This window comes from Calypte anna, chromosome 1, assembly GCF_003957555.1.
Source record: "Calypte anna isolate BGI_N300 chromosome 1, bCalAnn1_v1.p, whole genome shotgun sequence".
Classification (NCBI taxonomy): Eukaryota; Metazoa; Chordata; class Aves; order Apodiformes; family Trochilidae; genus Calypte; species Calypte anna.
In genome coordinates, this window is record NC_044244.1 from 46646505 (window position 1) to 46674115 (window position 27611).

At 40.0% G+C, this 27611-nt stretch overlaps 1 protein-coding gene across 2 annotated transcripts in view; it reads left to right on the forward strand.

The window, feature by feature from the left end:
• The first annotated feature begins 3090 nt into the window (after positions 1 to 3090).
• LMO3 (LIM domain only 3) overlaps positions 3091 to 27611 on the forward strand; it is a 57756-nt gene continuing 33235 nt past the window's right edge. The window contains exons 1-3 of one of the 2 annotated variants that reach the window (XM_008505927.2): positions 3091 to 3282; positions 3503 to 3568; positions 11584 to 11797. In XM_008505927.2, coding sequence (XP_008504149.1) covers positions 11592 to 11797 — 206 coding nt within the window. In that variant the 5' untranslated portion in view covers positions 3091 to 3282; positions 3503 to 3568; positions 11584 to 11591. Of the gene's footprint in view, positions 3283 to 3502; positions 3569 to 4719; positions 4745 to 11583; positions 11798 to 27611 lie in introns of those variants that run through there. The other variant, XM_030458576.1, reaches the window with a different exon arrangement.

Below are 27611 nucleotides of genomic sequence, written 5' to 3' on the forward strand. Positions count from 1 at the left end.
AATTTTATCAAATGGCAAGTATTATGAGCTACTGAAACACAAGCTCAAGCAAAGGGTAATCGGACCAAAAACCCCCAGGTCTTTACAGCAATCCTTTAGCAAAGATTTTTCTAGGGATCTGTAATTAAACTGGATAGTTTACACTGGAAATGAAGAAATTGCTTGGCTGGCTGGAACCAACCTTTAGCTTGGCTGAGTAAACAAAAGCACAATTTCTTTTCTTTTCACTTTTTTGTGTGCATGTGTATGGGGAGGGGGTGGGTAGGGGAAAAGAGGGGACTTGGTGAGGGTTAATGGTGTTTTTCGCGGAAGTGTCAGGAGAAGATGATTAAATTCCACCTCTTGTTCACCAGATCACTTTTGTGTGCACTTGTATATTTCATTGTCGGCAACCGCTGATGATCACATCTGTGCAGTACATTAAGTGGCAAGCCTCTTCATCTGCACGATTTTTTTCTGATGATTTTTTTTCTGTGAATAATTCATATGATTATGAAGAGAAAAACTGCTATTTTCTATCTCTCTTTCTCTCTTCTGTAGCACAGATTAAAAAAAAATCTTGCTGTAAATTGCATGATTGGGGAGATAGCCTGCTTTCAAATAATTTAATTCATGACAAAACCTAATTACTGTCAGGTAATACCCTGTCAGCTTTAATGCATTTCATCAGTCATAATGAAAAGAAGAGCATTTTATGACCCATCTAATTATCATTACATTTTAGGGGGAAATGAATGGCATGGAGCTGAATGTTAACTATTCCATTTTATTCCTTTACACATGTGGTTTGGTATATTATTCAGTAAGGTTTTTGGGTTTTTTCTTTTTGTTTTGTGGTTTGGTTGGGGTTTGTTTTTTGTTTTTGTTGGGTTTTTTTTTTAAGAATCCTTGATTGGTGGGGGGAGCGTAAAGAGGGGTGGAAGATGCAATTAGATCTGGGTGTTTGTTCCTTTCTCTTTCCAGCACACGCACATGCACACACATACACACAAAGTGACAAAGTGGTTAATGTCTTTGCAGGTTGGTGTTGACATCGGGTATCTTATTGCCACAGTCCAAATAGAGTACTAATTACTGCGAATGATGTCACCGTAGGCAGAGGAATAATCCCATCATTTAATTAGTTGAATGATTTAAACAAAGATTTGCATAGATGCACTAATCAGTTGCCATGAATTACAGAGCAGCAGTTGCCAGCGAGGGGTAACAGATCATACAGTTGGAGGGAAAAAAAATCTCATCTCCTTGAACATAATTAATTTAATTGTCCTCATTAGCTGTACCATTTGTTTTGATTTTATTTCTCCCTTTCCTCACACATAACTTCTCCCTCCCTCTTTTCTTCTCCTTCTCTGAGTGCATTGGTGGAGAGAGGCACAGACACACACACACACTCTCACACTGCTGTGTTTTCAGAGTGGTTGTGGCAGAGGTAGTCTATAAACAGTGGGAAGTGAGGCTCTTCTGAGCTTGTGGGTGCGTGCAGGAGGGAAGCAGGTTTCTGTCAAGTTTTGCTTTTTCTCTATGTGCAGATCAAATCAGCAGAAAGGGGCTCTGTTAGTCTGCTGCCTCTGATTGTGCTTTTCAGGCTCTTGCTCAGGTTGGTTGTGACTCAGTTTTGTTACTACTTAGAGGGAGAGGGGGCAAGAGATCCAGGAATTGTTCATTGCACAGTATGTTTGTTCCAGGAACCATTTCTATGTATCTACCTTTTATTTAAAAAAAAAAAAAAAAAATCTTGCTTTTTTTTTTTTTTTGAGGGGAGGGGGGGAACCTGTCCTAAACATATGCATTTCTGAAGTTGCTTTGATTTTTATTAGAACTGCTGGATTATGTGAGGGAGGGGTGTATGTGGCAAAGCACTTCAATGATTTTAAATCTTTCTTCAGTCTTGAAAGACTTCTATAATATGAGTGTCATTCAAATTTAGGGTATATTGTAATCTGACATCTTTCAAAGCTTTGTGGAAATCTAGTGTGGTGCTTCTAATAGCAGACAACAGATATTCACTTTGAAGTCTGAAAACTGTATTCACAAATTCTTAATCTGGTCTTTCTCCAACTGCAGATGGCTCTTAGAGGAAGATGCTTTGGATTTTTTTTTTTTAACTTTATTTACAGTAGGCTAGGCTCAACATCTTTATTATAAAACACGAAGAAGCAGTCATCTGTGAGCGTGACTGAAAATCAAAGCATATCTCTTCTGTTGCTTGCATGTCTGTCTGTCTCTTGGTCAAGGGTGTGCAACACCTATAACACACCAGTCTCTTTTCTTTCTCTTCCCCCCTCCACCCACCACTGGGCATGGAATAAGGATCTGTCTTCAGCTCCTGGGACGAGGATCCTGTAGGGGGAAACAGTTTGTCTTCCTTCAGCATTCCGCTTAAAAAAAGTTCAGTGCGAGTGGTGGCATGTGGCAAGGGGTGCCCGGCAGGCGGGGGGCCGGGGCCGGGGGCGCTGCCGGCGGCGGGCGGGCTGGCGGCCGGGGACCGCGCCGGGGACCGGGAAACTTTCAGTCTGGAGTTTCCACTCCTTACTGAGCAGCTCAGATCTAGCACGGAGAGAGGCAGCGTTTTCACCTTCAGGGATTTTTCTCATTACTCATTAATAGAGAGATATGTATCTTGCAGTTTTCTCTCTCTCTTCTTTTTTTTTTTTTTTTTTTTTTTTTTTTTTTTTTTTTTTTTTTTTGCGTAGGCAACTTACTGTTTTGTTTAAGCAAAGTATCTGGGGAGGAGTGTTGGGGAGGCGGGTGGGGGGGAACGCTCCCCGGGTGTGCTTCTGGAGCACTCTCTGGGAAGGTGATCCTGAGCCGCTTCAGTAGAGGTCACTTGTGTGTGCGTGTGTGTGTCCCTGGTGTTTGTGTCTAGCATATGCATGTGGTTTTGCTGACTGCACTTGCAGGCTTGTAAATTTTCACCATGGGAAATTACCAACAAAGCCCAATCTGTCTCCTGGCTGCTTTGCACTTTCCGAGGGCGGCTGTACTTGAGCGAGCTGCAGAACGAGAGAGAAAGAGAGAGGGAGAGAGAGAAAGGGGGAGTTGGGAGGGGGGAGGGGGGGAGAGGAAGGGTGGGTGGAGGGGGAGAGAGGTAAATAGCCTTAAATCGGAAGGGAGCTGCTTCTCTGTGGTCTTCCACAAGAGCTGCCTGGGCTCTGCTGGCTCAGTAATAACTGAGTGACCTTTTCTTTTGCTGTATTATGTCTGGCTGGTAAGGGATTGCATTTTGCAGCTGATAAAGCCCTGACTTCATTCAACTCGGCTCCTCACACGCTGCTTTAGGTAAGTTGTCTTCAGCCAGGACGGAGACAGACAGCCTTGGACTGCAAGATACTAAAAGGAGGACACCTGTAGCTCGGATGCGGTCAACACAATTACTTGGCGGATCCTTGAGGACCTCATTATTTTAAACTTAAAGAATAGCGATCTCCCTCCCCATCTCTCCCACCCCCTCTTTATTTTTTTTTTCCCCAAACAATGCTTCTTTTTGACCTTTCCCAAGGAGAAGAGCTACAAAGCAGCCACTGTGCTTATTGAACTGCCTCCCCTGTATCGCTTAATTGAGAAGGTAAGTGAGGCAACTGTGTACATAAGCTTTGGGTCATTTGTGTATGTGTGTCTGCATCACTCTCTCCCTCTCTCTCTCTCTCTGAGTCATAAGCCGGGGCTGCAATACACATACACACATCTCTGCACTGCAACTTTCACTCAAGCTACAGCTCTGCTGAGACTGTTTTGTTTAAATCATGTGAGGCTTCATTATTTTTATGATGAGACATGAAATACATGCAAGCGGAGGATGCTGAGCGAAACCCATCCGGCTGTATGTCTCGAGAAATAGCACTCAAAGTTAACAATGAATTGCAGCACACACACCACACACCCGTTATTATTATTGTTATTATTATTCTTGCTTCTTCCAGAGCTTCTCGAAACGTGCTCTCAATTACCAAGGGAGTCGGTTAATTTCCCACTCCCCGGCTTTAATCCACAAGCCTCCCCGTACAGCAGTTTAATTTGCAACCGGTTCGGTGCAGGGTTAACCCTTTGGGCAGAGCGGAGGCGAGAGCTCGGTTGCTGCCGGGGTGGGGGGGGCTGGGGGCGATAGGCACAGGGAGCACACGGGGTCGGGACTCACGCAGCCCCACCTTGGGCGGGCGTGAGAGAAGGGCAACCAGGCTGACGTTATGAAATAGTACTTCTGGCTACCATCCTTTCTTTTCTCCCCATACCCCTATGCCCCCCCCTCTTTTTTTTTTTTTTATTTTATTTTTCTTTTTTATTCTTCACCCTCCCGCACGCCTCCCTCACTCCATACCCAGCAGGATACGCTGTGCTAACGCCGCATGTGACAGTTTAATCAAACCCATTTGTTACAACAAAGCTAAGAGACCACTGGGATTACGGGCAGAGTTAGGGGAGCATGTGGGCTTTGTGGCTCGCTATCGCCCTGCGCGGCCGGCGGCTCGGGGTGTGCCGCCACCTCCCCCCCCCCCAATTCCCCACTCCCCCACCTTCCTCAACCCCCCCACCCAAGCCCCCCCCACCTTCCCCTCTCGCCGCACCCCACCCTCCCCCCGCCGCCTCCGCGCCCGCCGGGCTGCGCCGCGCCGCGCTCCCTCTCACTTGACCCGAGCCGGGGGAAGAAGCACTTGCTACTTTTGCCGGGATCTGGTGCTTCAATGAGAAGGAGCTCTCCAGGCGCCCGTAAATCAACTCATGCAGAAAAAGGAGAAAAGTTTTGGTAAGGCGGCAGTCTCCTGAGCTACTGCGCGCCGAGCAGGAGCGGTGCGCTGGAAGGGAGAGAGATGGGGGGGGGGGAAGAGAAGTGGTTGGGGAGGGCAAGGGGAAGGGAGGGGGGGAAGAAGACCAGAGTGTTTCTCTTGCATCTGCCATCCTGAGCGCGTTGCCGTAGAGTCTGTGTGTGCTCGAAAGAGACCCAAAATCCCACTTCCTAGGACATCTTTGTGGGACCGCTGTTCAAGCCAATTAATCTTGTTAGGTGCAACAAATATCGCGACGTGGTTTCCCGACATCTCCCGCTTCCCTTCTTCTCCCCCTCGCCCCATCCCTCTGATGCCCGGAAAGGAATTAGCACAAAAGGCTGGACCGTCTAACTCCAAAAGGGATTCTTTGTTGGAGAGTGTATGTTTCTTATTTATTTTTTTATTTTGCATGTGAGCTGCATCAAAATTGAACTCAGTCTTGCAAATCTCTTGTTGGCCTTTGCCAAGCACTAGCACTTTGCTGCCATGGTAACTGTAATTAAACTGATAAGAGTGGAAAAATGTCAGTATCTCAGAGCCTTGCAGCTGCATTGGAGAAAAAGGGAATCAAATTGGTTCCCAGCACCACTGCTCTAAAAAAGAGGGAGGGAGCCTGTGTGTGTGTGTGTGTGTGTGTGTGTGTGTGTGTGTGTGTGTGTGTGTGTGTGTGTTGGGGGGTCGGGGGTGGGGAGGGCGACGGGACACGACAAGGGTAGGAACATAGCTGAGCAGCTCCCATCCCTGAGATCTGGGTACATCTATTTGCTGTGTTGTCCCTTAGGGGGCTACAGCCTGCAGGGATGCTCTGGGCCAGTGAACAGAGAGAAACAAGCTTTTAGGCCCAGTGTAGCTTTCAAAAAAGAGAAGGGGAAAGAAGAAGAGAAATCTTTTGTTTGGTGTCTCTTGGCAATCGACTAGCCATGTTGGCCAAATTCTTTTAATCTGTATCACTGCTCCCAGCTGTGGGACTGCATTCCCATTTTTAGTTTTTACCTAATCTCTCTCCTCTCTCTCTCTCTTTTTTTTTTTTCCCTCGCTTCCCTACCAAATTCCTTTTATTAAAAAAAAAAAAATCAAAAAAGGAAAAAAATCAGATTGCTCTGTAGAAGAAAGGTAAGCAAGTGGAGTTTAGTCATACAGCCAGAAAAATTAACTCAAAAGTATATAGGAGAGAGTAGATGCAGAGTCCTAAAATCCTTTTTTTTTTTTTTTTTTTATTAAACACAAAAAAACCAAAAACCCACCAAAAAAACAGACCCAGAGTGTTATGGAGTTGCGGTTACTTTGTTGCGTTAACTACAGAAGCTGAGACTGTGCGGATGAATGGCACGGAACAAGAGAGCATAATGGAGGCAATCAACCGTTAGGCTGGTTCACAATGCAATCCAGGCAATTAAAAGCTCACCAGAGTTTAAATGAAATGGTTCTACTTATTTCTGTGCACCACACTGCACAGGCTATTATTTATGTCTCTTTTTTTAATTATGATTTCCCTTTAACTGTCAAATAACTCGGAATAGCGGGGTCTTGAAGGCAATAAAAATTTTCCACAGAACAATTTACATGCCAATCTAAAACTAGTTACGACTCCTGATGTGCTGCATGCGAGTCCTGAAATGTTTCTTAGCTTCTGAAACCTTAGCTTTTTTTTTTTTTTTTTGCTTTTTTCCTCTGAATCTGTGAGTACATTGTCCAGAATAATTGGAGCTCTGAATTCTTTTAGGATGAAGCTAGAAGTGAAAAAGCATCAGAAAAGTATTCTTTTAATCTTCTACTAGATCTCTAACTTTTTTGCTGAATGCATTTTGCCTGTCAGTTTGCTGTCTTATAAAGGCAAGTGAACTGATACTTCATTTGCTCCAAACTGATTTGTTAGGGTGGTTTTTGTGGTCTCTTTTTCTTTTTTTTCTTTTTTTTTTCTTTTTTTTTTTTGTGCATTGTTGGGGGGGATTGTTGCTTGTTTGTTTTGTTTTTAAGTAGAGGCAAGTTTTCTCTTTCTTGATGTACATCCTGCTGTCCTTTATAGAGCTGTGGAAGTGCCTCCTCAAAGGCAAGGGTGTGTGTGGAAGTGATCCCTAAAAGTTTTAAAGTGACTCAGTGCATAATAATACCCAGTTCTTCCTCCCTTAATGTGCCTCTCCAAGACCGTACCACAAAGCAGAACCTGAGTACTGTGGGTCTTCTGCTGCACTCAGCACCATCAGCGACCAATTCTTCTTACAGATGCTACTACATCACTAATTAAAACAGTTAATTATGTCAAATCTTCATTTCATTTGATTTTTGAAAAGGGTGATGACTGGAGTGAGATGGATATTTATTTCTGTCTTCCTTCAGGAGTCTGATTTATCTTTTTCTAACAATCTTTCCACTTTATCCTGAAATCACAGTTACAGATCAGTTGCCAGTGTTTTATCACACGTTAAAAACAACCAGGGATGAGATTCAGTTGCATTGAACTTATTTAGGAAAATCAAGGGAAATCCAAGAACCTGCAAATCAGATTAAGTTCTCCCTTCAAAAATTCTAAAGGTGGTGGATGGGGATGAAGTCCTATTCCTGACACAGCTCTGCAGTTTATGTGCAGTATCTTGGGAACTAAGGGTAAGGGAGGAAGGGAATGGAAGAAAGGATGGAGGCAGCCCTTGAAGGCATCTTGGGGTGAAATAAAAAGGTGTTTTTTTGACAGTGACAGACTAGGCACTGATATTTCTCACTTCTGAGAGCAAATTTGCTCTGTGATGCAGAGCATGGGTAGGACTCTGCAGAACTGAAGGGAGAGCTGGGTTAGATTTTTTTTTTTTTTTTTTTTTTCCAGCCTGGCTGTAGCATGTATGGAATTGTATGATTTCTTGGAAGTGCTCCATAAGCTCTGCTTTCCTGGGGAAGGGGGAGAGTAGGAGGGCAGCCTGGTAGTTGTGTGTTGTGCTGCTACCTGTTATTTCAGTGGCAAGCAGTGTGGATGGTTTCGTGGGTGCTGTCAGCCTCTGAAAGGATCCTTCCTGTGACCTAAGAAATAAATGGGTAGTTAAACCACAGCCTGTGAAAAGCTGTCTGACAGTAAGCTGCAGGTATTCTTATTGCCAAATTAAGAGCGAGCTAAAAATACACGAGCGTGTATTTGAAAAGTGTAACTGCATTGGAGATCTTGTGGGAACATTAAAGGAAGAGAGATGGTCTGTGCGATGATCTGCATTAAGGTGGCTCATACGATACAGAAAAAGAAAAAAAAAGAAAAAAAAAAGTAATGTTCTGCTTTCAAAATTAAGCAATTTTATCCAGGGGCATGTGGATAAAGGGCTATATGCAAAGAATTTGGAGATACGTAAAACATTTCTTGGAGCACTGTTTTGTGCTTTGTCTTGTTTAAAATCTCTCTACACATCAAAAGAAGAGTAACTTTTTTATAATGAAGCAGTAGTCTGGTGGTTTTATTAAACTCTCATTAAAATGAAAGCAGCTTCATTGCAAGTGAAGTGCAAAAATGATCAGTTCTATCAGAGGGGAAAAGCATTCCTTCCCTCCAAAAGCTGCAGCAGATTGAATCCCTAATCTGAAGAAACTGCTAGTGGAATGTCAGCACCACCTTTTCTCTCAGCCTCAAGAAAATAGATGTGCAGGGCTGCTTGCAGTACTTCCATGGGGTGTCTGCCCCTTTCCACTATCTCTACAAAGGAGGTTTTTGGCTCACCAACAGGACTGACGGTGCTCTGTCTACTTTGCTCATGTAGGAAATGTCTCAAAAACTGCACAGGGTACGTGCAAGATTGTTCAGGCTGTTGTTTTATTTGTAATACAATAACCCTGTGTTTGCAGCATATACCTCAGGAATTATCAGGTGTGATTTTTGCAATTTGCTCAGATACTCACTTGTTTAGCTCTGTTTCTGTATCATCTTGTTCCCATTCAGACAGCACAGGACAGTAGATCAGCCTGGATCAGGGACTGTCAGCCTCTTCTCTCTAACCCGCTTCCTTATCAGACAGCAAAATTTTTACATTAAGGTTTTATTTCTTTTTTTTTTTTTTTTTTTTTTTTTTTTTTTTTTTAAAGCCTTTAACTATGTTAGCTCCTAGTTTATCCTGGTTTCCCTCAAGCTAAAGATTAAAGTCCTAGAACAGTCCTTCATGCTTCTGAACTTTTTTTTTTTCTTTTACTGGGTTCCAAGAAATCGATATGAATTTTGGCCAATTTTATGCATTTGTCTTCTACATGGCCAAAGAGAGGGGCTGGGGATAAGCCTGTTATCATTTAGCTGATACTTAGACTCTACTGTGATATGCAACTTTACAAATTAAGGCTTTTCCACTGAGTAAAGGTACTGTATTTCCAATGCTACTTCCTTTTGAAGTCTGGTGTAAATTCTTTACTAGAAATCTGATATTTTCAGCACTTTTAGTAATTTATTTGTAGCGATGCTGTTTTGCTGCTTCATAGGTGTATCATGGATTCAGAGGAGTAAGTTGACAATTGAAGATACTGTAAAGGCTTGGTCTTTGTCTTGGCGTGCTTGTTCAAGACAAGATGTGACTGTTCATTCCCATATCTGCCACAGACTTATTGTGGAGCCCCGTACAGGTTGCTTGATCTCATCCTCCTCCCTGTGAACAAGAAACAGAATTTAAGAGTCTGTAAATGGTCTAGGAGCTATAAGAAGGTCATTGATTGGGGAGTAATGGGAAGGCAGCAAGACTGCTTCTTTTTTTTTTTTTTTTAATACTTATTGATAGAAAAATACGGACTCCACATTTTTGTTTGGAGCCTCAGATGTTATGCATCAGTACTGGAATGGTACTCTGGGGTGCCCACTAAAACTGTTTGCGTATGACAGAATGCTAATTTATCAGATAAGGATACGTCTCCAAAATACATAAGAGGGTATGTTGCAAAGAGGGGAGCACAGCTGTTGTGCTCATATGTCACAATAAAAAATACTATTTTTAATTCAGGGATCACCTTTGCAGGTGAAACTGTAACTTGGGAGTTCATCTTAGTAAGCCTGGAAAGTCACTTAACTGGCTCTGCAGTCTCTGTAGTCCACATAAATTCAATGTGTTCCACACACACATATGCAAAGGAACCTTGGGGTGCCTCAGTTGGCATAACATTTAGTCTGTTATCTTTGTAGTGCTAATATCCATAAAGGCACACCATAGCATTGCTTCAAAGATTACACTCATTTTCATGTTTTCCTTATGAGAGCTTTAAAAGAAACAACTGAAAACCCAAACTCCAACTTGATCATGTTCTAACACTCTGAGCCTGCCTGTTTGTTGTTATGTGTACAGCAACAACCAAGACCCACTGATAGAAGCTGGGACTGTGAAGCTTTCTTAGCAGTAGGTACAATAACATTCTTGATAAGGAGTGCTCGAACTTGCTTTTCTTTAAGACTCAATTTGACCTTTCACAGTCTCAGCATAATAACGTAGTACCATACTCTGAATTTTGGGGTAGGATTTACTTATTGACAACATCATTTGTTCCCTAGACTTGACAGGTTCTCATTGTAATATTCGGGTGTACTCTAACAAGTAGCATTTTTTTTATGTTACCTCTCTGATGGGCTTTAAAACAGTGAAAACACCTAATAATTGAACCACGTGTCAGCTCTGTCTTTTTCTCCAGCACTTGTTTGATGTCCAGCAAGGTATCTGCAGGGCTATGGTTTTGCTTACGCTAAGACATTTCTTGCAGAGAATTGGCCTGAGTGTGATGGAATGGGAGTTCATACAATCAACCAAGAGGGACCAGTCTGTACACACTTCAGGGCCAGTGACCTTCTCTCCCTATGTACTGTAAAACTGAGGGCAATTAGTTTTTTATGGATCTCTGGAAGCTGGCTGTGGTGCTCTGTGTAGCATCGCTCTGCTGTGTTCTAGTTTTCCTAGGTCCCTCCCTTAAAGAGTGATTGTTTAAGTTGTTATTTAAATGCTCCCTGCTCTTACATCAAGAGGTATACATACTTAGTGGACACTATGGTACTTCTTGCCCTGAACCAGTGGTTGGTTAAAATTGGGATTAGAAAGTAGAGCAGTGTTTTTAGATTTTTACCTGGTTTCGTTGTTTGCTATTTTTTTGTCTTTATTTGGTTGGGTTTTTTCCTTTACAAACTAGCAGCTCTCTGACCTTGTGCAAATTATTTAAAATCAGATTTTTTCAGAAGGTACTTAAACTACAAGTTGTAGCTAGAAATTCTGGCACTCTGGGAAGTCTCTGGAAATCTTATTGCTCCATTTATGTGTCTAATTGCTTCATTTATGTATGTAAAACAAAACACCCCCCTCCAGCACCAAAATGTCTGTCAAATTTCCCTGAAACGTAGTGCCTATGCCTCTAATAACTTCAGTCTTTTCTTATGTGGAATATGGAGTGCTTTCATATTTTAAAAAGACAGTGCAAGTAGGTCCAAATGTGTAGATTTAGCTTTGTTCACTATCAGAGATATGCTGATTATTTAAATTTTTCATCCCTAAATATTGGACGATGTGAAAGTGGATGACTTTTCAACTGTAATATTTTCATTTTTCATTAATTTTTTTTAATCCTGTTTCTTTTCAGCAAGTAGACCAGGTAAACGAGGTGTTAAAGAGAAGCTGGGGAGCTTCGAGCAGTGGATGTTTCTGCTCTCAAATTTCTTAACACTGTTTTCAGGTTGCGGTGGACTATCTAATTTATTTTATCCCATCTCTGCGATTGCCTTTTGAATGAACTGGATGCAGGGGGGGAGTAGCAAGGTAGAAGGACGAAAAGGGGGAGATTTTTTACTCGAGAGAATATCTGTTTTCACTCTTGCTCTTGTCTTGCTGTATTTCAGGTATACAAATGCTCTCAGTCCAGCCAGACACCAAGCCGAAAGGTTGTGCTGGCTGCAACCGTAAGATTAAAGACCGGTATCTTCTAAAGGCCCTGGACAAATACTGGCATGAGGACTGCCTGAAATGTGCCTGCTGTGACTGTCGCCTGGGGGAGGTGGGCTCTACCTTGTACACCAAAGCCAACCTTATCCTTTGCCGCAGAGACTATCTGAGGTAGGCCACGTCCTTCTTATGTTCACTGACAAACTCATTAAATCTGTCCAGTCCTTTCTATCGGCCAGCATAAGGGGTACAGGTTTCCCACAACACTGTGCTCGGTGGGAGCACATGGTGGTCTGCTCCTGGCAGACAGTGACCTGAAACTGCCCAGGAGGTTTTTACCAGTTCCAATGCAGGGTTTGAACTCTCTGAGTAAGGAGTGTTTTGCTTGTCTTGTTTTTACCCACTTTTGTTACCTTCATTTGCCGGAGGGATTTAATCTGTAGCACTGGAAGCTTTCATGAATGTTCATGTTGAGCTGTTCGAAGCTGGGCTAAGGTGACCAGTGCTCTTCCCTGGGCTAAGTGACCACGTAGCTAGTAGGCTCAAATCCTCTCTGGTTCTGCTTTAACTCTAATCTGGATGTGATGCCAGGTAACGTTTTGCTACTTCTTGGATATCAGATTGTCACATGATATTGTGTCTTTTTGTTTGCTTGTGAATCTGTTTTTTCAAAACTGAGGTCTAGCTTGTAACAAAGTACTGATGAGCAGCATCAAGGTAGTTTATCTGCAGGTTGTATGTGAATACAGTTTGCACAGTCTTAGCTTAATCAAGACGTTTTGTTTCCCTTGGGTCTGAATAGTAAATAGAGAGACAAGGTTCCCCTGGGGTGATCCAGAGCACCTATTTCCTATAGGAGCACCTTTCCTCTGTTCCCTGGAGAGGGGGTCTAATGAGACTAGATGCTCCAGGCTATGGTGAACTTCTGGGAATATTTCCCTTGCCCCTGTAGTGAAGCCTTTTCCTTGTAAAGGGACATTCAAGTCAGTAATCCATTGGGGAAAAGTTAAAATTCTCTTTGCGTTAACTTACACATTCAGTTTAAGCACAGGTACCAAACAGGAGGTTCCTACACACTAGTCAGTTCCTAAACTGTGCAACATGGGTAGGCTGAAGGTGAATCAAAACTGAAACATTACTAAGGACTGTCGGTACTCTGGCTCTCCATGTTACAACCTGTTATTTTCTGGAGTGGAGCAAAAATGTTTAAAACCTGCTGTGCATTGGCTGAGCTGGCTCTGTAAGGCAGATCAGGGCTCTTCAAGCATGAGCTTGGGCTACTTTATGGTAGAAGTGCTCTGCTACCAATTAACTCTGAACTGAGCACACGATAAAGTGCTGAGAATTTAGCATAGAGTCTGCATCTTAGAGCCACTGTGTTAATGCTGCCAAAGAAGTAGGTAACAAAACCTTACTTTTAAAAACTGGCAGGGAGCTGTTTGAATAGAAGGGAACTGTTGTACATGAACATAGGTCAATTGTGATCTTAGTGCATCTGTTTATGGAGAGCTTCTGGGGGAGAGGTAACTCTTACCCTAATTTTTAAAACCCCTTTTAAGAATCTTGCTACAACAAGTGCCTGCAGGAGTGAGAAAACTCTGCTATGGCTCTTTGATCCAAGTTCCAAATTTTCTGGAGACTTTGAACTTGCTGAATTTCCCAAGAACTAGTGCAGCAGATCCAGTGCTTTAAAATTTAAACATTTAAATCAAACCTGAAAATGATCTGGTAGTAGAGATATGAGCAAAGCATTTCCCCTGCTGCACACACCGTTGTTCTCTGGTCTTTGAAAGTCTAACAGGACTAAATATTTTGCTAACATTGTTAAAGTTCATACTAAGTGATTCAGAAATAAGAGACTATTTTTTGTCATGACCACAGTCAAAAATGGTGTTATCAGCTATTTGTTCATATTCTATGTTTTGTACCAGTGAAACCAACACATATGAGAAATCCTATAATCAGTTTTAAGATGTTTCTAATTTTTATCTCCAGGTACATCAGCTATTAATGAAATGAACCATTTTTTAGATATTCTTGTGAGTGCATAGGTTTAAACTTGGTATTTACACTAAACTCCAAAAAAATGCTCTTAAGGTAATTGCAGCTACTCATTTGCTTTGTTGCATCTTATCTATCTAGTTATGCAGTTAACCTATAAAAGTGGTCTTGTTTAATGCTAATGTAGAAACTAGTTAAATGTTTCCTGGCTCTGTAGCCCAATAAGCTTTCATATTTAGCAACCCACTGGTATGAATTTAAAGAACAAATTAATTTGTACTAATGATCAGATTAGGGTTCGATTACAGTTTCAAACTATCCTCTTAATTTTTGTTTTCCTTTAATCGTAAAGGGAGCCCTCGCTACATATAAATTGTGCTAGCTTCCTATTAATTTATGTGCTGCCCTCTAGAGGATATGTGGCTTGCATGATACTATGAAGAGTAAAATTGCACATTAGCTTGTCTCTCTGTGTTCATTATGCCTTTCAATAATACAGCCATTCCACAGATGCTATAAGCAATAATGTAGCTGGTTTGGGTGCTTTAACTTTCATGGTTAAATTTGCAAACTATGTGATTGTGTCTCTGGCTATTTGCAAAGATACTTTCAGTATCCCTTATTCAAAGATGACTGCCAAAAAACTAAATACTTCCTCAGCCCTGATGCACACTCTCGTTCTGTATTTGAGCCTTGAAGTACTCACTTTGGTAAGCTTTTTTTAAATAGTCTTTATCTTCACAACTTGCTATTCTTTTGCTCTCTCTCTCAGTAAAATTAACAAATTTTATTATATTAAAACCTTTTTCTCCATGTTGAGAGGATAAAAGAAGTCTTTAATGAGGAAATGAGCTTGGAAGATACTTTGGGTGTGAGAAGCTTTACCCTGGAATCTGATTCATGTAACTCCAGTGACTTCAGAGGTGGCGTATGACACCGAGGGTATTAGGGGTGGCCACAGCAGGAATGAACTCTGTTTTGTTAACAAGGATGAGAACTGACTTGAGAGAAAAGGGCTCAATGTTAGAAATACCGTGCTCAGTAGAAATGATATGCAGAGTATAATTCCCCTGCAGGCTTCTGTCTCCTGCTTATACACTCTTGGGTTAAAAGTGAAGACTTAATTTAAGGAACTTAGGTTCGCCAATATTTCAAGTCCATTTACAGTAAGTGAAATATGCAAGAAGGGTGGTTTTTTTCCCCCTTTTTTCCCTTCAGAGCTGTACAGTGACATCTTAATGTATCAGCCTATCCTCCTCTGTCCTCTCTTCTGACTGGCAGCATGTCCATTTACAAGCACAATATTCCCTCTGAAATCTGTCATTACTGCCATTAATGACCAGTCGTTATGTTAACAGCCCTTGGGCTGTTAACATGTCAAACTGGTTGTTAACTGGAATGTTATTACTTATTTAAACCGCAGGTATGAGCTGTATGAAATGCTCTTTGGCTGTGCTTTCCTGGGCTGCTTCTGCTCAAAACAATAGGGAAAGAGCAACGCTTTTGCCTTTGGGGTGCTGTGGGATTTGCTCTCTGTTCCATCTGCTCATTTGATTTCTGCATATTTGTGAGGTCCTCCTACCCCCCGGCAGCCGCCTCATTTCAGGTGCAATCCCATCTCTTAACCTTGCGTGCAAATGGGCAGCCCCAGACATTTCCAGGTGCACAGCAATGCCCGCTGCACGTTTGAGATTAATATCTGGCCCCTAAAAAGTGTAAAATGAAAGACCGACAATTACATGAAACTCAGTTGTATTAAATAATGAGCTTCCTCGGATGCAGTGAAAATATGAAAGTACAGCTGTGCTAAGCTAGTAGCAATGTAGGTCAATCACCCTTTTCACTTAGGTTTTTAACTACGCAAACCCTGCTGAGCGACCAATGACTACAAAGTGCTGTTTCATTCCTATTTAATTTTGGCAGCGTTTTACTGAAGAGCAGGCATTCATGCAGCTAAATTATCTTCACCGTTTCGGGTTTTAACTCCAGCTCCATGACACTAAATGTTTGAGTGCATATCTCTTACTAAACACAAAGAATATGGATTCTGATATGTTGGTTGGTTTTTTTGTGGGGTTTTTTTTTGTTTGTTTTGTTTTATTTTATTTATTTCAAATCAGTCTCTTAACATGGAAATTGAATTAGAACTTGTGTTACTTTCTGCACAATTTCCCTACCCAGATCAGATCAAACGGATCATATAAAAAGATTAACAAAATTAAAATATTGAGGTGGAATTTTGACCTGGTTGGGGATGGGGGTGGTGGAGATAGAAACTTCTACCCTCTCCTCTCCTTTGCCCAACTTTAGTATTGATTTAGCTCATAAATGTACTGCAGACTTTAACAGTACCACTGAATACCTGTGGAGTAGATTTCTTCAGGTTCCTGAAGACAGAAATGTATTGTAGTTTCTTTTTCTTGTCCACTTGCCTGTTTCAAAGACCTGAGACAAGCCAAGATCTTACCACATATATATATAGGGTGAGAATTTTTTAAACAATGAGATGTGAGTACAGGAAGCCAAGTGTTCAACCATAGGAATTGTAAAGATGTTACCTCTAAAATATTTTGCTTATGAAAGGCTGCAGATTAAAAAGAGTACAGTTTAGGAAGCAACCTTTTCTTATACAGCTCACACTCTAAATGCAATTATTCTTTTAAAAACTTACTATGCATAGATACTTACACTTTGAAAACCTCTTGGGACCTGGTACTGGTTAGCAGATCCTATTTCTTGTGCCATGGAAAGTGCACATAAAGTACTGCAAACACCTACGATATCAGTGCTCTTAAATGCCTGTATAAATACTCTTTATGGATATTTTCACAGGTAGTGTATTATAAGGTGTTTTCATAATGACAACTCAGCATACTTGTTGCCCAACTTTGATCAAATAAGACCAAGTCTTTAAACTCTGAGGTATTTATGGAGGTGAGGCTTAAGAGTGCTCTGCTTTCTTCACCAAAGCTTTGTAGAACTAAACCCTTTTCTAACGCACTAATAACCTTGTTGCAATGCATTGAAGTATTCAAGGGACTGCTGGTTTGCGGGAATAGGCCCTAAAAATATCTTTAAATATATACAAAAACGGTAGGTGTAACGGTCTGCTTGTTCTAATTTTGTTATATATGTGAGATGCGTGCTCTAAATTTACATTTTATATCATTTGGCGTATCTTAAATTAAAAAATTTTTTAAAAAAGAATATGATCTCTCCCATTAATTGCAAAAGGTCTCAAAACCCTCCAAACACCTTAATAGTTCTTGAAATGATAAGGAGAGTAACGCACATACGTGCAGTTAATCCACCCAAGTTGCAAAGAATAACACTTCTGATTTAGTTACGCTCCGGCTAGTTTAGCTTGTTCTTATTTTAGTTCATCTGTGATAGCTTTTAATAAGAAACATTCAATTAAGCTGTTAAAATTGGTGTTTTAAGTCACGTCGAAATGCTGTAAAATGTGTGTACTCAAGTTTGACGCTCTTCAGTAGTTCCATGTGTTTCCTCGTATCTGCTGGTATTTTTCTTCAGAGCTGCCAAATTTCTAATAATGGTGTTATTTTTAGTGGCTTAAAACACACAGTTTAATTTCCAAGAATGTGCACGTTCCCTCTTATAAGGCTTCTCGAAAACCAGACACTTTCTTGTGTGTTGTCAAAATACCTCATTAATCCCCTGGAAACGTTCAAAGAATTTCAGGAGACTTTTCAGATGAAAGTATAGTGCCTCTGAAAGCCTGTCCTACAGCTCTTCATTACATTTCTACAGTACAGTGTATTTCAATGGAAAATTATTTTACTACAAAGATTTTTTCAATTTATAGCAGCTCAATGAAGATTAATAAAAGTTAAGATTTTGGGGCTAACTCGGTAAGTTTGCAGCACCAAAGGACAGGATAACATTCTTGCTGTAAGAACAACACTTCTATAGGTATACTTAGTATTTTCTATAACTTTTTTAAACAAAATGAAACTTTTTTTTTTTTCTGAGTTTTTCCTCAGAAGTGAATTTAACTAGTGTTTTTGTGAAATATGTTTAATATACTGACCATATTCATATTCTTTAGTTCAGGAGTAAAGATCAATTTATGATACCTGATTTGATATCCGAGGTTTAATTGGAAATTTTCTGCATTTTTGGCCAGAAGCATATGTGAAACAATGCATCTACATATAATGTAGTAGAAGAAAATCTGGCTCTTCTGGCCTAGCACAGAGATGCCTTTTAAGAAGTTCTAATTTCTGCTACACAGGGCTCTTTATTTACTTTGTTTGAAACTTTAACTATTTTTGTGGTGGATATTTTACCCCAAACTGAAAGACAAGTCTCTTGCAATTAAAATCAAGTCCCATGTAATTGAAAAAAAAAAAATTTTACTGAATTTTTTTACGTTGTATTTATTTTGCCAATGTTCTTTGTTATTTACAGCATTCCTTCCTGATGTGGATGTTTGAATAATATGTTAAAAAAAATAAAAATTAGCTGCTTTTCCTAAAAGTATAGTCCTGAGCAAAGTAAAAACTTCAAACAAGGCTCATCTGGAAATAGAAATTTCATGTAAAATTTTGTAATAGGTAATTGAAACCTGGCATCAACATGGACAACACCGTTACAAACTTTTAGCCCTCCTGGCCTCAGGAACTGTTTTATCACTTAATTTCTCTGTGAAGTTAAATATATTTATGGTGGATTTGGAAACCAAAAAACACCGTAGGTGATTGATTCTCAAATTATTTCTAAAGTAAACACAGCTTAAATTTTGCCATTTTTTAGAATCCATATTTTGGATATACCTTACTAAATACATTATTTTTTTGATGGCTAACTTCACAGTGGATGCCTTAGTATGGCAAAGGAATAACTTAAATAAATCTAATAGTCACAAATTTGGTGGATTTTTGTTTTTTGAGGTGTTTGGTTTTTTTTTTCCTGGTCAAAATATTCTTGAATTTTCAAAGTTTTTCAGCCACAAATATCTGAGGCAGTGTGACTACATTGTCAAAAAGCTTCACATATTTTACATTTACCTTCCTGTAATGTAATTCCAGTACTGTTGTTTTACACCTTCCTGAGGCTGCTTCTGTCATATTCTGAAGCAATTAGCCTTTGGATACTTGACTCACATTACTTATGATTCAAAATTTTTAATGAATATAAGTAGATCCAAATTTTAAAAGAGAAAAATCTGCTTAAGTAATTTGTAGAATGTGCTATGAATCCATCAAACTATTCTCCTGAAAAAGGATGAACAGAAGAACTCTCTGTACCTGATCAGGTCAAAAAAAGAATAGCTTGCAGTCAACTAAAATGTGGATTTACAGAAACTGCTGGTTCTGCTTCTCTCTGATATTTAGAAAGGTATTAAAGGTATTAAACAGGTATTAAGGTATTAAAACAAAACCAACAAAACAAAAACCCAGAAACATTTCCTGGGTCAAAAATTTCACAGAAGTAGTATCAGATCTTGACTGCATCCTGATGAAAATATAAATTGCTCAAATAACAGTTTCACTCTGGCTAGATTAGCCAATTTTTATCATTAGGAAGCTACATACCAAAATGAAGTAATATGCAGCAAAGATACTGTTTGGATGTAATAAAAACCATCCAAGATGGACACTTGTCTTCTCTCCATGCTTGTGTCTTCTCTGCACATTTGCTTGGTCCAATACTTATGTATCTGCTGATGAAGAAATCCTGGTGGGTTTTTCCACCCTGTGTTGTACAGGTACTTGAAATATGACCATGGTCCCGTCTTCTCTAAAACTGGTTAAGATGGGCTTTATAAACCTATGCCAAAATTTAAACATCTTGATAGCCCCATGTAGGTGAGTTTAGTTGTAGGATTAATTTAACCATTTCCTAAGATGTCATGGTGGATTGCCACTACAGTGTATTCACACTTCAGTCCCTTTTGCAGTTTCACATCAGAACTGCAGCTACCAGCAACTGGAGAATATTTATCACTTATCTTTCAAAAAGCACAATGGCCCCAATTATTAACTGCAAATGTTTTTTTCCTGTGGGATTAGAGTGAACCCTGTGTATCTATTTTATGACAAAATGCAACATAAGGGAACTTTTTGCTAGGAGAAAATTGCTACTTTTATAAAAGAAAAGAGCACATTCAGCTCTGGAATGACATTCCTTGGGAAATTCTACTGCAGGTCTTGAGAGAAGTGGCATTCTCTAGTACTAGAATTTAAGCTTTTCATCTTTTGGGGTTTTTTTTGTTTGGTTTTTTTTGTTTTTTTTTTTTTTTTTTAAATGATAATGTCTTCTATTGCAACAGTGTGGATGAAAGTGAGAAAAGCACAATATATAAAGATAAAATTATTTTTAGAAGAGGTGAGTGCAGAGAGCATCCAAGATTTTGCCGTATCTTTTCCACATTTGGAGGAGGTGACACTAACGAATAAATGAGAATAAGTTGCATAACAACTGTATGAAGATATATGGGACTAATTAGGAAAACACCCTACTACACCAGGTAGCAAGTGTTGCCTTGCTCTTGTATCACTGCTTTCATGTTGCACCTTTGTTTTTAACAAAGCCTGAACCTCTGGACCTTATGTACAGGAATTATCACTTTTCTCTCTTGATACAAGCATGTGCAAAATGATTATGAATCAAACCTGATTTTTGTGCCATAAATAGGGTATCCAAGCCATAAATATCAGCATACACAGAGTCTCGGGTTATATCTTAGTCGATAGTATTTGTTATATTGTAACCCTGCATTGAATAGTATTATTGTTCTACTATGGGACCAAATGTTACTTTTACTTTATATATCTTTGCAGATATCTTAAAGAGAAATATGTATAAGAGAAAAATTGGTGCAAATACACATTCATTAATTAATCTTTCCTTTAAATCCATCTGCTCTAAGAAGCGGAAGAGTTTATTATTTCTGGTCAACTTCTAAAAGATAGTTCCAGTAACAATCACTGAACTTGGCTTTATCTTTCAGACAAATTTTTAGGAAGGATTTCTAGGTAGTGATGGCTTAAGTGCATTTCTCCATATTCTAACTTGTGTTACATTAGTTTTACACAGAATTTAAAAATTTCTAGGATTTGAGATCTGACTTTAAAAAAATAATCCCCAAAACTTTTCGGGTTAATCTTCATCAACCTTGTATTTCTGCCATATACAATGTGTCAGGAAGAGGGAGAGCAGTCTCAATAAGGAGCTGTTCTGCACAAGTTTTTGTTGGCTTCTTTAATTTATAATCTGATACATTTAAGAACACTTTTTATACTAAAATAACGTTAACCGTAATCCTGCTAATGTATACTACGTGCTTGAGTTGAGGTACCCTGAATAATCCTATTGAAAGCTATAGGGCCTATTAATTTAGGAACATGCTTTAGTAGAGCCAAATATTTAAAATTAGACTTTCAGGCAAAGCTGTTCCATCTTGAGTTGCTGTGTCCCCATTTTCATAGAGCTACAAACTGTACCCCTACCCACAAGATGATCTGGGAAAAATCTCCGACCCACAGCTCTGCTCCTGACTGGGCACCTTGCTGCCATGTCTAGGATGCTGGGCAAAACTTTAACACCTTGCCCTGTTTCTCTCTTATGGAAAGGATGGTTATTTGTGTGCTAATCCTACATCTCCCCCCAGTCAGACTGCTAGTCTGATGATTTAAAGATAGACCCCTAAATCTGGAGGCTAGCCTATACAACCCATTGGCAGCTTTTGAGGTCTCCACAGTTTGCCTGAGAGACAGTGAGAGACAGGAGATAGGGCAACAAGGATTTTTTGTTGACATTTGTGAAACTTGGGTTCTCAGTTCACTTTTTTTCTTCATGCTCCAAATTTGTGAATCTGTTCTGTGTACTTAGCAGCTTCGACCCTCTAGAAGGATATGTTCATTTTTATTAATACATTGAATTCATGCATTTTTATGCTCCATATAGTATTAAAAAAAATCTAGTATGACATTGAGTATTTACAAGAGGGAGCACTAAAAAGTAAATTAAAATATATTCTTTCTGCTTAGAATTTCACTTATTAAAGCAATACTAAAACCTAGATGAAATGTTGCAAACATTGCAGCAAATCTGCTGGCTTTTAATGAGCCTGGCTGTAACCTGAAATTAGCCAAGAGCACTTCCTCCAGCACCTCTTTTCCTACTTCAGTCATAATGCAGTCAGAGAGGAAAACAAAGAGAAACACACAGCCAGGGATGGGTGTCTTCTGTCCTCTTCTGAGGCCTTTCAGGAGGACCCCTGATGTGTCCCTGACAGGGTCCCAATTACTCTGTCCCCAGGTGCAGCACAGTCCGAGTGTTTTCCTGTAATAGCCATAACAGCATCTTACTCCTTCTTATTCCTTGTGTCTTTTAAGTAGGTTCTCATCTGTTAATTGCAGGTAAAATATACAGATATATTTTATATGAGATATCTGAAATGGGTATGGTATGTGGTAACACCCATTTCAAGTTCTTTAACGATTTGGGCATGGAATAGTTTGAAGGTGAGCACAAACACAACTTCTTCCTGCTATGGTAAGAAGATGATTTCTTCATCCAGTTCTTTCCCCTCCATACACAAACAGACTTTCTCTACTAAAAGACCCTTGAGGTTTACTCTGAATAAAAGCTAGTATATATTAGCAAAATTTACTGTAATTTGTCAGATTATCAGTCTCGATATGAATGTCCTGTATCTGAACAAATAACTCTGGAACCAACTAGCCTCAGTAATCTTATTATTGATCAACCATGTAGTCTTGCTATGTTGGCAGATAAACAGTTTTCCTCATGGCCTGGTGAAAAAATAATTTTTATCTTTTATGTATTTGTCTGCATAAATACAAGTGTAAAGTTATTTTAACAGATGTACAACCACTGTAAATTTTTTTGTCTGATGCTCTCATTTTAACTACTGCAAAGCCTATTCTTCCAAAATCCAGTTCTTTCTCCTCATAGCTGATCCTGCTGGTTTTAAGGTGAACTTTTCAGGAAAGTTAGCTCTTAGGGCAGACTCCTAAATGTCTCATGGTTGGCTTCTTTGTGCAATACTGTCAGTATTTATATAAGTTGTATAGCGTTGCTTTTTGCAGACTGTCAAAAAACTGGTATAGGGATAAGTAATTATTCCCTCCCTCATCCAAAAAAAAAAAAAAAAAAAAAAATTAAAAATGGGGAGATGGGGAAAGGAAACAAATTACAAAAATGATTGCAAGCACGTTTCATTTCCCAGAGTCTCTTGCCTATGTGTAAAGGTTGGATTTTCATCAGGATAAGGCTGGAAATCACTATCCTTCTTACTTCCCAAATATTTAAGTATGGCCTTATTTATGTTTTCAAGCACTGTTTCTTTTAATCCTTATGCTCTGTCTTCCTTCTTGTGGAACCAAATCTAACCTAGACCCAGTGTACTTGTATATTGAGAAAAAGCATTGAAAAGCACAGTTCCATAGCCCATGCACTACATCGACTCAGCAGCGCCTTGTTTTCCAAACTGAGTGATGACATCCCAAGGTGGCATTTTCCTTCTATCAGGAACAGACCAGATATTACCAGTGTATTTGCAATCTGCCTCTTGATTTTTTTTTCCATAGGAAAAAAGGCAAAGAAACCAGCACACAGCAGATTCTGCTGATGGAGCCTCATTGCAGTGTTGCTTGTTGAAAGCACTACTGCTGATGGGTGGAGAATGCACTGCAAAGTTCTTGAGTCTGCCCCTGCTTCAGTGGCAAGTGCCTGGTGAGCACTATAGCACCTTCTCCTGTTGTGTGTTAGGGGTAGAAGTAGCTGTGGCTCTAGTTTTTATACGTAGAAACTAGAGAAGCAGAAGAGTTAAAAGACCTGAACCTTTTTCTTTGCTTTCCCTGAAATTTCAGAATACAAAGATGACAGAAATGGTTGGTGTAGACAACTCTCCTTCCACATCAGTAACATTTAAAGAGGAAAAATTAGTAAATTTCAGAGAAAACTTGTCAGGAGGAGACAACATCACTTGTCGTTAGATGGGACCCCTGCTCTCTGTTCCTAGAACTAAATGCAGTCACCAAGACAGCTGCATCTGGGCAGATCACTCTTCCATAGACTTGCAGTATTGCTGTCAATTTTCCATTCTACTTGTGTTCAAAGGGAACACCATCAAACGGGACCACTCCACACTTCTTAGCAACTGCGAAAGAGTGACAGTTCGTGTGTTCCAGACTGAGTGGTTTTGCTGCAAGATTAATTCTGGAGATCTTCTGTCATTCTTGGGAGGGAGGGGAAGGGTGTGAACAGAGGCTGCCCATGGCATGCAGAAGTTTTGAGAAGGAAGAAATAAATCCCTGCTGGGAGTGACCCAGCCCTTCTCTGTGTTCTGCATTACTGCTGTTAAACTTCTCACCCTTTCTCAAAAAAAGGATACCACAAGAAAAGAGTTTTATCACGTTCTACTAACTCGTCCACATTAAGCATATGAAAAATATTAACACTTGCTCACTAGATAACAGATGAAAGCATCACAAGCAGCAAGTCAGAAGATAGCTAAATTATGGCAGCAGCTGTTTGACTCTGCCAGATTTAAAAAGTCAACACCAGAAAGCAAGCTGGGAGAAAGAAGTTCCAGTAAAGGAGCAAGAAAGAATGAAGGCCTTGAAGTCAAAGCATGTTGTTATATTTGTCCCAACATAAATGATGTCTAGACACACACATGATACTTGTATCAATGTTTCTTCTTTTGGTCCTAACTATATTGAGCATGCTGGGTTTGCTTCCTTAATGCAATCTCTGAAGGTCAATCAAGTTAAAGTTTCAGGATGATGAGATTAGATATGACTTTAAAAAATGACCAAAAAAAGTGTGTTTGGAGAGAGGCCTGAACAGAATATAATTCTGTCTGGTTTGCTCTAGGTTCCTCTGTTTTTTCCTGGAAAAACTGTGTGAACTGAACAGATCTGCTTTAGTTCCAAGTATGCTTTCTCATTCTCTGGTGATAGCTGAGGTATCTGCATGTTCTTGGGGAGAGAGGAGGGAGTCTTCTGGGCACAGGACAAAAATAAAATGACACATTTAAGTGTTGTTTTTTTTTAATGCTCCAGGGAGATTTTACTATCTGAATTGTGTGCAGTGAGCAGGGATTTTTCATTTCATACATCATTCACAACTTGCTGCAGTGATGCCAAAAAGTCACACAAGCTCAGTCACTGCTTGCACCAAAGCACAGAATTTTTAGTATGTGAGCTTTAACAATGGATGCTGATTCTTTATTAAGCTTCACCCAGAATTTGCAGTGGGGAAGGATGGTGTCAGGTGTTAGAGAAAAGGAGTAATGTGTCTGAGGACACTGGAGGATACACAGTAATGACTATGGCAAGATCCAGCATTTTTTTTCCTTTCCTTCTTGTTCTCTCATTCTGATTAGCTTAGTGCACAAGGAAAGTGAGCAGGTCCCCAGTTTTTTCTTTTGTCTACATATTAAAGTCTTGTGGTTGCACTAGCTGAGGACTTGGGTTTACATTAGGCTGTTGCACTGCTACAGAGCTGTGAGCAGCATGTGAAGTTTTTCTCCATTTGCACTCTCATATGCATTTATTTAGGATTAGGCAACACATTTTCCAGCAGTTGTGAAGTGTTTGGATATATTAAAATGTGGTGATTTAAATCTAGTTATATGAATATTTTTTATCTACTTTAGAGGCTTAGTAGCAAATGAGTGCATCTTTAATTACTATAATAAAAACACGGGTGGGGGGAAAACTTTTTCTATTTCTGTTCCCTGTGGATGCTGAAGTTTGACTGTCCTTCTGTGTTTGTCCGTGGAATTGAAGTGAATGGACATACAAGATTCTGGACAGCTGGGTGAACATCTTGTTTTAGAGTTACAGAGCAGTTAGCATCCACGTGCCCAGGGTGGTCTTCCTGGCTTTTTCTGTAGTCTCAAGAAAACAAGCAACCTAATTACCTGGCAGCCAGTACAGATCAGTTGTATCAAAGACAATTGTTGATGTTCTGACATTGCATTCTTTAGAAATGATGAATATGGGCCAGATTTTTACCTTTTTTTTTTTAATGACAAATGGGGCTGCATTCCAGTTTTGAGGCACTGTTTCTGGGCAGCATAGCACCCACCCTCCAAAAGCAGGCAGCAAAAAAGAGGCAACCCTTCTCTAGGAAATGGACCAACCATCTGTTGAAGGTGGTGCTCCATCTAGACAAAGGTTAGCTAAGTACAACCTCAACACTCCTGGTAGAATCACGCCATATAAATACTCTGTGCTTTCACTAAGTATTTTTGTGTGTGTGCAGAGAGCAGAGAGCATCCAATTGCTCCCCCTCATGTTGTAAGAAGATGGGGACAGATCACAATGCATATGAACACATAATGGTCATGATGGGCAAAGATGATCCTCTGTACCTGTACTTGCTCTCTGAGCAGTGTTGGTTGATTTGACAGTGCTCCAGATTCTCCTTCAGTCTCTGCAGTGGGTTTTTTTGTGGTGGCCTCTTGTAACTCTGTGTCCTTTTTGTTCATTCCCAGCACAGGTTTTCCAGTTGTATGGTTCCTTTCTGTCAGGGTGAGCCCTAGTGGAAAACTCCCCAGTGAGGTCTTACTGGAGGTTAATCAGACTATTCAGGAAGGAGTTAAAAGACCAGCAAATGTGATCCCATTCAGTGCCAAAATTTCAACCTAAAATTCTTTAAGTTATTTTTGTACCCTTATAACTCTGCCAGAATATCCCTTGAGCTGCCAAAAGAGCTCAGTGAAATGTTGACAGGTCTATCCAGAACATCTGCTCTGAACTCTCCTTTGGTTCTGCCAAAGCTGAGTTTGTAGCATGGGACCTTGGAAGGGAGTTTATGGTTGTGTTCCCCCATTCTCACAGCAATTCCCCCTCTGTTGGAATCAGGGCCTGCAGAGCCCATTTATCATGTTCCAGCCCCTTCATCTGGCACTCAACACCTACAGGAGGGCTGGAATCTGAAAACAGGCTTTGTTATGACAGAGATCTCCAGATCTTGTAGCAGATGTTACTGGTGAGAAGCAATTTTGTTCCAGCCAACCTTCTTCAGCTTTGCTGAGGAGATGCAGAGAATCTCATAAGGCTACAGGCTTTGGCAAGGAAACTCAGCATTTACCAATGCCAGATACTCTCTATTTCTTTTTTGAAGGCTAGGTAGACCAAATGATCTCTCCTCTGTCTCTGTGAAGCTGCTGTAAATTTCTCTTCCTTTAAACCCCCACAACAATTAAACATTGCTGACAACAGCCAACAGTTATCAGATGCAGAATTAACTATGTGTCTAGGATAAAGAGTTGTGTATCTTCCTTTCCTGATCGATACACTGGATGTTTTCTATGCCCTTGATTTAATTTAAAATATTCCCAGGGAGTAGAAATCCTTGGTAATTTCTGTAATGGCCTTTTAAGAAGTCTTGTCACTTTTTAAAAACATATTTGCTTCACCTTTTCTCTGTGTCCCTTCTCGGCTCCATCGCTGTTTGCTTTAACCTTATCCTCTGTATACAGACTGCTTTTTTACTTTGTGCTGCAGTCTTCTCTGCTTTGGGCCCAGAAGATCTAACCAAGATATTTTCAGCTTACTTTAAATCAGTGTTTGTGATAATCCCTTTCCAATAACTCCCAGGAGCTAAAAAGCCTTTCCTCATTTTGAGGAAGGAAGTTTTGCCTTAAATTTGAACCTGGGACTGCATTATTTCTGTCTTGCTGCCTGAGGTGGCTGCTCCCTTGAGGCTGAGAAAATGTCCTGTTTTGGTTTTTATAGTAGAGACAACTAAGATCTAGGACATGATTTGCCTGCTACAGAAGATGTTTTTGTGGAGCAGTGAATTTACCCAAACTCTAAAAAATAAAGTCAATTCTCCTTGTTTCCTTTTCTAACCATGATGATTCTACCCCAAAGGTAAAAATAAAAAAATAAAAAAAAAGGTAATATTTCTTTAGGAAGCAATTATCAAGTAAACAATGCATCAGCTTTGCATCTACAATGCATCAGCTTTGCAT